General features: G+C 38.4%; 3 protein-coding genes across 3 annotated transcripts; 2 read left to right on the top strand and 1 right to left on the bottom strand.

Annotated features, from left to right (window-relative positions):
- Positions 1-96: 96 nt before the first annotated feature.
- On the top strand, positions 97-1,982 carry LOC116212966. Its single transcript, XM_031547734.1, has 3 exons — positions 97-357; positions 774-1,225; positions 1,563-1,982. The coding sequence occupies exons 2-3, from the start codon at positions 779-781 to the stop codon at positions 1,713-1,715; spliced, it is 600 nt and encodes a 199-aa protein (XP_031403594.1). The 5' UTR covers positions 97-357; positions 774-778; the 3' UTR covers positions 1,716-1,982.
- Positions 1,983-2,784: 802 nt separating this feature from the next.
- On the top strand, positions 2,785-4,024 carry LOC116212965 (tetrapyrrole-binding protein, chloroplastic). Its single transcript, XM_031547733.1, has one exon. The coding sequence runs from the start codon at positions 2,913-2,915 to the stop codon at positions 3,726-3,728; it is 816 nt and encodes a 271-aa protein (XP_031403593.1). The 5' UTR covers positions 2,785-2,912; the 3' UTR covers positions 3,729-4,024.
- A 662-nt stretch (positions 4,025-4,686) lies between these two features.
- Positions 4,687-6,138, bottom strand: LOC116212963 (RING-H2 finger protein ATL29-like). Its single transcript, XM_031547732.1, has one exon. It carries the CDS (start codon positions 5,907-5,909, stop codon positions 5,061-5,063), a length of 849 nt encoding a protein of 282 aa, XP_031403592.1. The 5' UTR covers positions 5,910-6,138; the 3' UTR covers positions 4,687-5,060.
- Positions 6,139-11,209: the final 5,071 nt, after the last annotated feature.

The following is an 11,209-nucleotide window of genomic DNA, read 5'->3' as shown; positions in this document are numbered from 1 at the left end:
AAATATTGGGAAAACGCAAAGAGAGAGTAAACTTGAGGGGGCAAACTCAAATAAACCCAAACTCGCTCGGAGTCAGAACCTGCTCGCCATTTATCGGAGGAAACGCCATTAACAATAGCAGAGAGAGGAAGGAAAGCAGCGGTCGCCATTGTCGACAGCTCTGGAAGAAGAACGACTCTGAACTCCTCTCGGAATCTCCGGTTCTTCCATCCTCCCGTTCTGCCAAGCCCCATCGTTCTCCTTCCTGTTCCTTCGCTTACTCGTTTCGGAAGGAAGGAGATCCGCGATTGAAGGGATTGAACCAGCCGCAAGCTGCCGCTACCGAGCCTTTGCTGGCACTCCCTGCTCTTTTAGGCGGTGAGCTGCTGCCTCCTCCTTCAGTGATTTTTCATTCTATTGTTGATTGCTTAACCGATTGAATCATTGATTAGCCGGTAATGTGGCTGTTGGCTAAGTTGATAGCTGATTGTAAGCATCATTCATTAGGTTTTGCGTGACTGTTGGTCGAATGTTCTATAGTTGCTGATTTGGGTTTGTATCGTAATCAGTGTAATCGATGTTCATACCATGTCTGCATTTTGATTTCATTGCGAAGACTATGTTCGTGTCGGATTAACGGACTCTGTGCAGGGCACGGCACTGGTATTAGAGGCCGGGCTGGTGTCATGGCCATCGCCTATTCATGCGTTCAGTTTTCTCATTCTGGCATTCGATATGGTTGGGAGTTTGGATTTCGAATAGTATTGTGGCTAATCTTTTACGTTGTATTTCAGAACGCATGGATTCAACTGCAGAGGAGTATGCTGCATTCATGGAGCGAGTGAAGAGGACTATCTATCTTGACAATCTCTCACCCCAGGTCAACGAATCCATCCTGAGAAAGGCATTGGATCAGTATGGAACGGTCAAGGGCGTGCAGTTCATTCCAAACTACACGGAATCGAAATTTACGGCTCGTTGTGCCTTGGTTGAAGTCGAGTCGCCGCAGCAGGCTCAGATGATCATAGAAGAGGTCATAGGCTCCTATCCTTTCATGATCTTGGGGATGCCAAGACCTGTGAGGGCTCGTCCTGCAGAAGTGGAGATGTTCGATGATCGCCCCGTAAAGCCTGGCAGGAAGATTAAGATCCGATGGGTGGACCCCAACGATCCAGATTTTCAGATTGCTCAGAAGTTGAAGCGACTCGCTCAAAAGCACGCTGCTGAAGCTTCGTTCATGCTGAAAGTAAGTTTGGTTTCTGTGTTTGAAAAATATTTTCTGCCATTGAAGTTACTTACTTTTAGTTGTTTTCTTGCACGGTTTCTGTTTTCCGCTGAATCTTTACGATTGCATCAGTACTTGGAGTCCACAATTATCTGAATTCTGTTTGTGCTCAGCAGATAAGGCTAGTGAATGCAATAGATTTTAGCCTGCCACTTTTTCCTTGTAGAAAATGTTTTCAAGAATATGAGAAGCTGGAAACTTTATCTGGAAATTCTAATATCAGTGAACTGTAGTACATAGCACCTATGCATTTTTGAAGACACCGTGTTGATTATCTGCACGATCCTTCCATTTGCAGCAACAACTGGCAGAAGAAGAAAAGCTAGCTAAGCAGCAGTCGGATGCCCTAAAGGCAAACAACGAGAAGTATACGTTGATCGAGGGGGTCATGGCTGATGGATCGGCTCGTCTCTTGGCCAGCTATTACAACGTCAAAGCCTTGGAAGACTGATGAGTCGATCAGACATCCCGAGTAAATTCTCATTTCGGTAACAGCTACTAACCTTGTAAATAACCTAATCTAGAAGTAGACACGCCCACTCCATCCTTTTGCTGGAAAAAATAGTAGTATATCGATCTGACCTTTTGTCATGTGGGCCTTTTCTTTGGATGCTTGACCATGACCTGGAATATGATATGTCTGTTGATACGGGGACAACTGAAATACTGAATCGACAAGAGATTCCGGATTTACATATATTAGAGAACGTTCATTTTAGCTTATGTGCTTACTCATCCGGACAATGTGTTTGCCGCCATAGATGCTTGATCTTGCCGTTTTCCTGGTAGGGCCTGTTGCCAGTAAATGAGTAACCAATCAGGTTTAACCGTTCAAGCACTCTTATCGATTACCTTAATGCCATGTTCGGTACAATGGAATGAAACAGGAATAAAATGGAATCACCATACAAAATGGTAGCGCCACGTATGCGATTCCTTGCTTTTGTGCTCTATCGAGAGTGAAGTTCTCGGTGGACATTTGAGGATGCACTTCTGCTCCATGCAAAGTAACTGCTCTTCGAGCGATTTCCCAAAATTAGAAGAAAAGGCACTGGAATGCAAAAGATAAGGTATTTTAGAGACAGTTTGGATTAAGAATTAAAAGTTATTTTGATTTTAATTTTAATTTTAAAAAAGGATAAATGGGATATGATTATAAATTTGACTTGAAAAACGTGTGTTTTTATTGTCTAGTGTGTTGAGTTAAAGTTAAAATTAAAATTTTTGAATTGAAAAATACGTATTTTTATTATGCAATGTGTTGAATAAAAATTAAAGTTAAAATTAATTGTGTTTGAATCCAAACGGGTCTTACATCACGTTACATAAATGCTGAGAGCGATTCCTTAAAGGTACCGAGTTAATTTTGCAATGATTTCTTAAAAAAAAAATCCATCAAAATGGGATGGGGGAGAGAGAGAATCTATCCTCACCCCAATGTAGCCAATCAAAAGCCTCCCCTCTTATTCCTCGAGATGGCCTTTTCAAAATTTCAACTCTCTATTCACTCATTCCTTATCCCTCTCCCCTCATCGATGTTAACATTGAACTCACCGAACCTCAAACACGACACAAACTCCTTCAAAGCCCCATTTCCCCCCCCCTCTCTCTCTCTCTCTCTCTCTCTCTCTCTCTCTCTCTCTAAACTATGGCCACCAATTCCATACATTCCCTCCCTCACCGCCACCGCCACCGCCACTCCTCCCCCAACTACCACCTCAACCCGCCGCCCTCCACCGCCGGCTTCCTTAAACCCGTCACCGCCACCCTTAAAACCTCCCTCTCCTCTTCCTCCACTACCGTCACCACATATTCCCTCTCCCCCACCTCCCCATCCTCCTCCTCCTCCACCACAACTGCTGCAGCTGCTGCTGCTGCTGCCGCCTCCACCTCCGAGCCCGCCACTGCCCTAGACGCCCTCCGCAACCACCTCTCCTCCAAGGACTACCGCCAGGCCGACGAGGAGACCCGCCGCCTCCTCATTGTGCTCGCAGGCGAGGCGGCCGTGAAGCGGGGATACGTCTTCTTCTCCGAGGTCCAGTTCATCTCCGAGTCCGACCTCAAGGCAATCGACTGCCTCTGGAGGGAGCACAGCGGAGGGAAGTTCGGGTACTCGGTCCAGAAGAAGATATGGGAGAAGGCCAACAAGGACTTCACCACGTTCTTCATCAAGGTCGGGTGGATGAAGAAGCTCGACACCGAGGTCGAGCAGTATAATTACCGGGCGTTCCCGACGGAGTTCACGTGGGAGTTGACGGATGAGACCCCCGAGGGGCACTTGCCGCTGACAAATGCACTCCGAGGGACTCGGCTTCTTAATAGCATTCTAAACCATCCGGCTTTCAAGGATACCGACGAGGTAGTCGCGGAAGAGGAAGAAGATAGTGACAATAGCTCGAAGTCTAGGGACAGCGGCTCGAAGCCCTTGAGCAATAGGCTATTCAAACCCAACTACAGCTTCTGAGTTCGAGTCTTCGATACAATCCGATACAGTCCAATCAATGATGAGCGTAACAAGCAAAGACGGTCGCCGCTGGAGATTCCGAATCGGGTATCATACATTAGTTACCGGTTAAGCCGGCTCGACTGAGTTCTTTTCCTCGACTGGAATTGACTGATCTTCTTGCTTTAGCACATACCCGTTATAGAGTAATTGAAAATGGGGTTTGGCTTTTGCTTTTGGGATGCAAATAATCAATTATGAGTATATTATTAATCAATATTATTAAAAATGAATATGTAATCCTCTTCTCCCTTCAATTCCCTTTTATATTTGTGCTTTGTAATGTGGCGCAATGCATTACTGACAAACCTGACATTCACGGTTGTAGTGGGCGACAGTAGAAAGGTATTATGATGTTTGTTTAGTCAATTTGTTTAATGATTTCCGGAATGAGGACAAAACAAAAGCCTTGCATGTTTGTTTTTGTGTCTGTCACCTTCTCCTGGACAAGAGAGAGAGAGAGAGAGAGAGAGAATATTGGAAAATGTCTAATAGCTTCATTTTCTGATTCAATAGCTTCATTTTCTGATTCGCATGTCACTAATTAATTACCGATTTATGTGATGTTATATATATTATCTCCACCGCTCGACCCAGGTAATCAAGCATATCATATATTTCGATGTCATGGGTCCATCATGTCGCGTCTCGATCATGCTTTACACTGCAGACTCAAACTTACAGCAAAAGTAAGTTATATCGTCGTTAAGTCGATAGTTTTGTGAGTCTAAGATTATCTTTTATCATCTCACTTTTCAACTGTACAAGAGAAATTTATATTCAATTAAAAAAAGAAAAAGAATGAACGAATGACTTATTAAGAGAAATTTATGAGTCTAAGATTACGTTTTATCGATAGTTATATGAGTCTAAGTCGATAGTTAAATGAGTCTAACATTTCGTTTTATCATCTCACGTTTCAGCTGTATGAGAGAAATTTATGATCAATGACTTGATATAAATGACCGGATTAGTTGATCTGATCATCAGATTGTAGCTCAGCCTATACATAGACAGAAGGGAAATGCGTTTCCTATGGTTCCAGCTTTCTGATGAAACTGTTTTTGGTTAATCGATAATCGTTGAGCCATCTTCGAATAAGATGGCCAATTCGTAACAGAAAAACTCGAGTGCAAAACCATCTGATTGACAACATCCTCTATGTCCTTCTCTAGATAAAGATGTCTATATATGAAAATCGTTGTGAGCCCTATTCGGATAGGAAAATACACCCCGGAGGGAGGCCTCGGAAAGCCGCGATGAGAGTCTGCTGATGTACTCTATTGATTATGCCTATTTGGAAGATCCTGAAACTTCGCCGAATCCTCCAGTCCTGGTTCTCTCGTTACAAGCTGTAATCTCACCGAAAGTTATACAACTTCCAGTGTGCCCCCGGGTGATTTTCACCTTCACGTGATCGGGAAATCTCAAAGTGTACTTGTCTACGCTTGCGCCATTATTTCTCGCTATGGAGTGCCCCGTCGAATGAGACCTAGGGAACCTCTCGACCTCTTCTAGTCCTCTAATGTTTATTGCCCGCTCGGCACTTTGCGTTCTGCCTTCATCTCCTCTTTCTTCTTCGCCATCTCTGATATCGATACTCACAGCGTCTTCTAATGACTCGTTGCTGCTTTCCCTGATGCTGGGCATGGCACTGACATTGTCTCGGTCCCGGGCAATAACCGGAGACCTCTCAAGCATTTTCTCTGGAGGCAGGGTGAGGTCCTGGCGGCAAACCGGGCAGGTCTTGTGAGACTCGAGCCAGAGATCAATGCACTCCTGGTGGAAGACGTGGTAGCAGAAGGTCAAAAGCCGAAGGACGCTCTCGTCCTCGAATTCCAGCAAGCATATGGCGCATTCCAGGCCGTATTTCTCCTGCCTCAGGTCCTTCACGTTTGCATACACGAACGTAGGGAAGGACTGTACCACGGACGGGTCGAGCCCCGGGCTAGGGTTCACGACCACTACATTCACGGTTGGGCTGCTCTGGAGACGCCAATTAGTGAATAGGCTCTCCATGAAGCACTTGCAAAGGCAGACAAAGAAGGCAGTTAGCAAGAAGAACACGATCAGTATGATGATCAGAAGGATTGTGAGGTGCGGCGACGAGTAGGAATCAGCTTTCGATGGCGGGCTTGACATTGGAATTAGCTCGGAAGTAGCGGGAATTCAAAACAACTTATGGGTGGCCCGGGATCGGATCTTTCCGGCCAAGTAAACACTCATGGGAGGGGAATAAAGAGTGGAAAATCAATTGAAATGGATCAAGCAAAGATAGATGGTTGAATTGTTGTAGTACCTTAGCTTAGTTTTGTTTGAGTTTGCTTGAAAGAGAGGAATTAGGAGGGACCAAACAAGTAAGTGAAATGGTTGTCTTAATTTGGTGTGATGATGTGGAAATGTTGGTTTCATGTCTTCGGTAGAGATTAGAGCCATTGAAAGAGTCTTACTGAAATTACCTTTCCAAGCAAAAAAAAAAAAAGTCTTATTGAGAGATTTAACTTTTTCTCTTTTTTCTTCTTTTTTCTTTTTAAAAATAGATTAAGAAATTAGTAAGGTTAGGAAAATTCCTCCTTATAAATTTTTGTCTCTTTTCCTTTTCACTTTTTGTCTCTTCATCATCCCAATCAATTACAAAAAAAAGAACTACACCTTTTCGCTTTATTTTCAGTACTAAACAGATATGTTCGGACTCCGTACGTTGATACTAGCCAGAGAATTAGGTTTGCTGATCAAGTATATATAAAAGTTGGATGTACGTAATGTGGAATAATAACTTCCCTTTGGATCTCACCATTATAATATTATTCACATAATTAGGCATACGAACTTTTATTTGTCACCTACATTCATGAGCTTGACCCATGTATAATATGTTTTGTATATATTCCCTTTTCCCTTTTTTGCAACAATAATAATTTTCCTCCATAATGTTCTTATTAGTTTTTTTAATTAATTCATCCCATAAAAATTCTCTAATCTTAAAATTATCTTTCTTAGATAATTAAAACAGCTCCCTCCATTGGAGTGTATTTAGTTTTAGAGTTGAGTTTTAATTTTAATTGATTTGTAATGATTGTGTAATTAAATTATGAGAAAAATGTGAAAAAGTAATAAATAGTTGAGAGAAAGTAATCATTGTGTCGTTGAATTGTGGAAAAAAATAATGAATAGTTGAGAGAATTTAGTATTAAAAATTGAATTGAATTGTTAAAAATTTGAAGAAAATTGAAAAAGTAATAATTGTGTTATTGATTTTTGTTATGTTGTGAGTAGAGTTAAAGTTAGAGTTAAAATTTTAAAAACATAACTAACAAATCAAACAGAGCTCGCATCATCGAATTTCAATCCTTTTTTTTGTTGACGATCAGATTATTGGGTCTAAGCCCATAAGGCCCATTTGCTCTTGATCAAGGTGTGGCCCATAAAGCCCAGCAAAGTAGGCTAGGCCCAATCCAAAAAGGCCTCACGAAGTCTAGGTGTAGGGGTGAAGAGGCCCACAATGCTAAGTTGCGTGATGCGATCACGTCCGTGACAGGTGAGGTCGGTCATGAAGGGCAGCAAGATATCAGGTGATACACCTCGATATTGTTTCTTATTTACTAATATCCAATACATCGGGAATCTGTCTTTTAAGGTAACTTATATGGAGGTGTGTCATCAATTGTTCTAAGTTTATGCACTCATACATTTATCCATCACAAAAGTTTATGCACTCATACTCACTCACATTAGACTCATTCTGACTTGAGAATCGAAGAAAAAAATCAAGTCATAGCCTCATTCTCTCTTTTTGCATGTCGGATAGTTAAATATTTTAAAAGGAAATTACCAAAAATAAAAAGAAAAAAGTACAAAAACCCCCTTTGTGGTTTGAGTTTGAAACAAATTAGACCATGTGGTTTTTCAATGAACAAATAACACTATATGATTCACTTTGTGAGACATAATGGACCTCATCGTTAATTTTTTCGTCACTTTTGATCTCAAAATTTTTCTTTTGCCATTATTACCCTCAAACTTTCAACTTTTTTCAATTGAGTGCTAAAGTTAGAGGGAAAAAAAAGAGGAATGGGTCGGGGCCGTCAATCGACGACCCCGACCCTACTATTGAGATTGCATGCACCCATGCACCCACAGAGGATGCCGGTGACCATGAAGGTGGGGTCGAGACCGCAGATTGGCTGCCCCGCCCCCAAATCGACTGGGATCTCGAATCGAGATCCCGATCTAATAGGGGATTAGGGCCGCCAATCGGAGACCCCGACCCCACCTCCATGGTCACCGGCATCCTCTGTGGGTGTCGGTAACCTTGGTGGTGGGGTCAGGGTCGCTGATCAGCGGCCCAAGCCCCTTCTCCATTTTTATTTTTTTTTCAAATTTTAGGATCAAATTGTAAAAAATTAAAAGTTTGAGGGTAATAGTGATAAGAAGAAAAGTTTGAGGATCAAAAGTCAAGAAAAAATTAATGGTAAAGCCCATTACGTCTCACGAAGTGAACACATGGCATTATTTGTCCCTTAAAAAACCATAGAGTCCAATTTGTCTCACTTTCAAACCATAACAAGTATTTTTGTACTTTCCTAAAAAAAACACATTATTGGAGTTTGTGTAGTGGCAAAGCAGCATCTCATATCGGCAGGTCTTGGGGTCAAAACTACTGGACTCATTTTTTTAGATCTTTTTATACCCCTAATTTTATGCCTGACGTTGTTCATCCTTTCCTCAGCTTGGTGACCATTGCTTAATATTTTCTTTTCTTTTTTTTCTATGAAAAATAATTTGATCACCTCATTTTTCCTTTTCTTGATACGCGACATTTTACAAAATGGATTAAACTTGGTAAGTACAACCATAAGTGAAACGATGTATTATCTTTATTTAATGAATAAACAAAATTACTTCCAGGATAATGACAAATGAGAATCTTGATACATGACATTTTACATATTTATATCAAATTAACATATATTAAATTTTGGGTAAATACAACCATAAATCAAGTTTTATGTACCAAATATAAATGATGATATAACACGTAATGCAATAGATTTATTAGCTTTGCTTAATGACTAAATAGAATTACTCCCGTAATATTGACATGCAAAAATTATATGAACCATCCATATATCACTTTTATTTTTATAGTATAAATGATATGTTTATCATTAATACTTATCTAAGTTAACTCTTCAAGTTTTAATTTCTTTTGACATTCTAAAAAGGAAAACCATAATATTATGAATGGTCATAACTCTATGAGGTATGTTGTTTAGATAATACTGAATTAAATATTCACACTTTCCAAAAGGAAATTTTATTTATTGATTGAACCTTAATTAATATGGATGTAACCTATCATCTATAATCTATATCTACATTAAATATAAATTTGACTATATCGTAATAAATGGGAAAGAATAGTAATTAGTTATTAATTCTTAGGTCGATTGCTATATAGAAATTGATAAAGATAATAACAATAGTAATAATAATTATTGTTATTATTGTTGTATTTAATCTATATATATATATATATATATATGTATATATAAAGTTGTATCCCATACAATAAATAGGGGTGGAATAGTAAAATCAAACCATCTAAAATTTTAATTAAAGTTTTGAAATAATTTTAATTAAATTACAAGTAATTTAGAATCATATATATTTTTTCACCAAATTCTATACAATACATTTATTCTATGTGATATAACACAGGGTAACATATTAAAATAAAATTCATATTTTTGATAATGGCTCCTCAATAAAAAATAATAATTTACAAAAAAAATATTTTTAAATGATAGGTGACTTTAGAGTCTATAATTGAACTAAAATTCATAAATAAAAAATATTAATATATAATTAGATTTTGCCGTTATAAATCTCTATTCTAAGTTTATGTAATAACCTTAGTATGAAAAATAATGTTCATATTATATGAAATAAATACTTCTCCAAGGGCATAAAATTAATTATAACATATTTATTTATAATTTGGACCATCATTTACATAAATCTACTTTATTTTGAAATCCAAAAGCAATAATTACTTTCGAAAACATCAAGGAGTCTAATTTTACTTTTGAATGCAAAATATTCAGTGAAATTTCATAAAAAAAACTTATCCGTGCAAGGTATGCAATGCACGCGTAAAAAAGACTAGTAATACTCCATAATACAAAAAAAAAATTAAAAGAAGTATTAAAAAAGGATTCCTAATCCGGGCATAGGCCTTGTATTTTACCCAAAAAACAGGATTACTATTTCATTAGTATATAAATATTCATAACTCAATTTCTTCTCGCTCTATTTTCTACACTCATTTATCTTTTTTTTTTAAAAAAAAATTTGGTGACCTGTAAGGGTGTCGGAGACCTCGCTTGGGCGGTGATAGCCAGAACTGGGTTACCACCATCCCATCAATTTTGTTCAACTCTTTTTCTCCTTTTTTCTAAAGTTTTTTTATAAATATAGCTAATTACGTTTATTTTATTTCATAAAAGTATTTATAAGAAATTTTAAAAATAATTTTGGGTAAATACACTCTTTTTCATTTTGATTTTGCTTAATGACATTTCATCCAATTTTTAAGCAAAATAGGCAGTCCACCCATTACTCTTGTTGACTTGATAAGATAAATTTCGTTTAGTCCTCAATCTTTATTTGCTTTTCACTTTCATACTAATTCTTTTTTCTTTTGAAATATTCTCATCTTAAACATTATATGGTTTATCCATTTTTGTCTTACTGTTCATATTTTTGATAAGCCTATAAATATGTAATATTTTTAAGAATAAATGATATTTGGAAATAAGAAGCTGGAAAGAGTGTGTCTGTTGGTGAGACATCCATTCCTCAAGGTTGATAGCAAAAGCTACTACATTTAACACTGAAAGATTATGCCTACTACCAAACAGTATTATCCTGAAAAAGAAATTTAATAGGACAACAACATATGGAGCCTGCCTATAATTGATGACATCACTGTCCTTTGAAGTCCTTAGTGATCTAGAATGGGTGCAGTTACGCCTTTACCCTATTCTAACCCCCATTCGTCTAAACTTGCACCTCCTATAGATACCAAAGTGCCAGTGGTACCATCCCTCTCATACTCCTTGCGTTGACGTTCCCTTTTTTTATTTATTAATTTTCAAAAATTGTTCTTTATTCATGAAAATTGCATGATAGCTCGTGTTCTACGGTAGAGGCCATCAAACACTCCATCAAAGTTATGGACGATCATTTTTACAATTTGTAACCTCGGGTAGTGGTGTGATTGCCAACAAAATCTTCATCCACAATATTGAGATTTTATAGGTCCTAATTAAGATATTGATATTATGGGTAGGGCCGATTGCAAAAACCCATACTATAGATAACTAAAAACTTTAATGATTATCGACGATATCGATCAGAGTAGGTATAAGTACTATTTT

This window comes from Punica granatum, chromosome 7 (genome assembly GCF_007655135.1).
Source record: "Punica granatum isolate Tunisia-2019 chromosome 7, ASM765513v2, whole genome shotgun sequence".
NCBI classification, from domain to species: Eukaryota; Viridiplantae; Streptophyta; class Magnoliopsida; order Myrtales; family Lythraceae; genus Punica; species Punica granatum.
Note: the sequence above shows the minus strand (reverse complement) of the source record. Positions and strands in the feature narration are given on the sequence as shown.

Coding starts and splice junctions, on each gene's coding strand:
- LOC116212966 (XM_031547734.1), top strand. CDS start 779: ATGGATTCAACTGCAGAGGAGTATGCTGCATTCATGGAGCGAGTGAAG. Junction 1,226..1,562: donor AAGCTTCGTTCATGCTGAAA/GTAAGTTTGGTT, acceptor TTCCATTTGCAG/CAACAACTGGCAGAAGAAGA.
- LOC116212965 (XM_031547733.1), top strand. CDS start 2,913: ATGGCCACCAATTCCATACATTCCCTCCCTCACCGCCACCGCCACCGC.
- LOC116212963 (XM_031547732.1), bottom strand. CDS start 5,909: ATGTCAAGCCCGCCATCGAAAGCTGATTCCTACTCGTCGCCGCACCTC.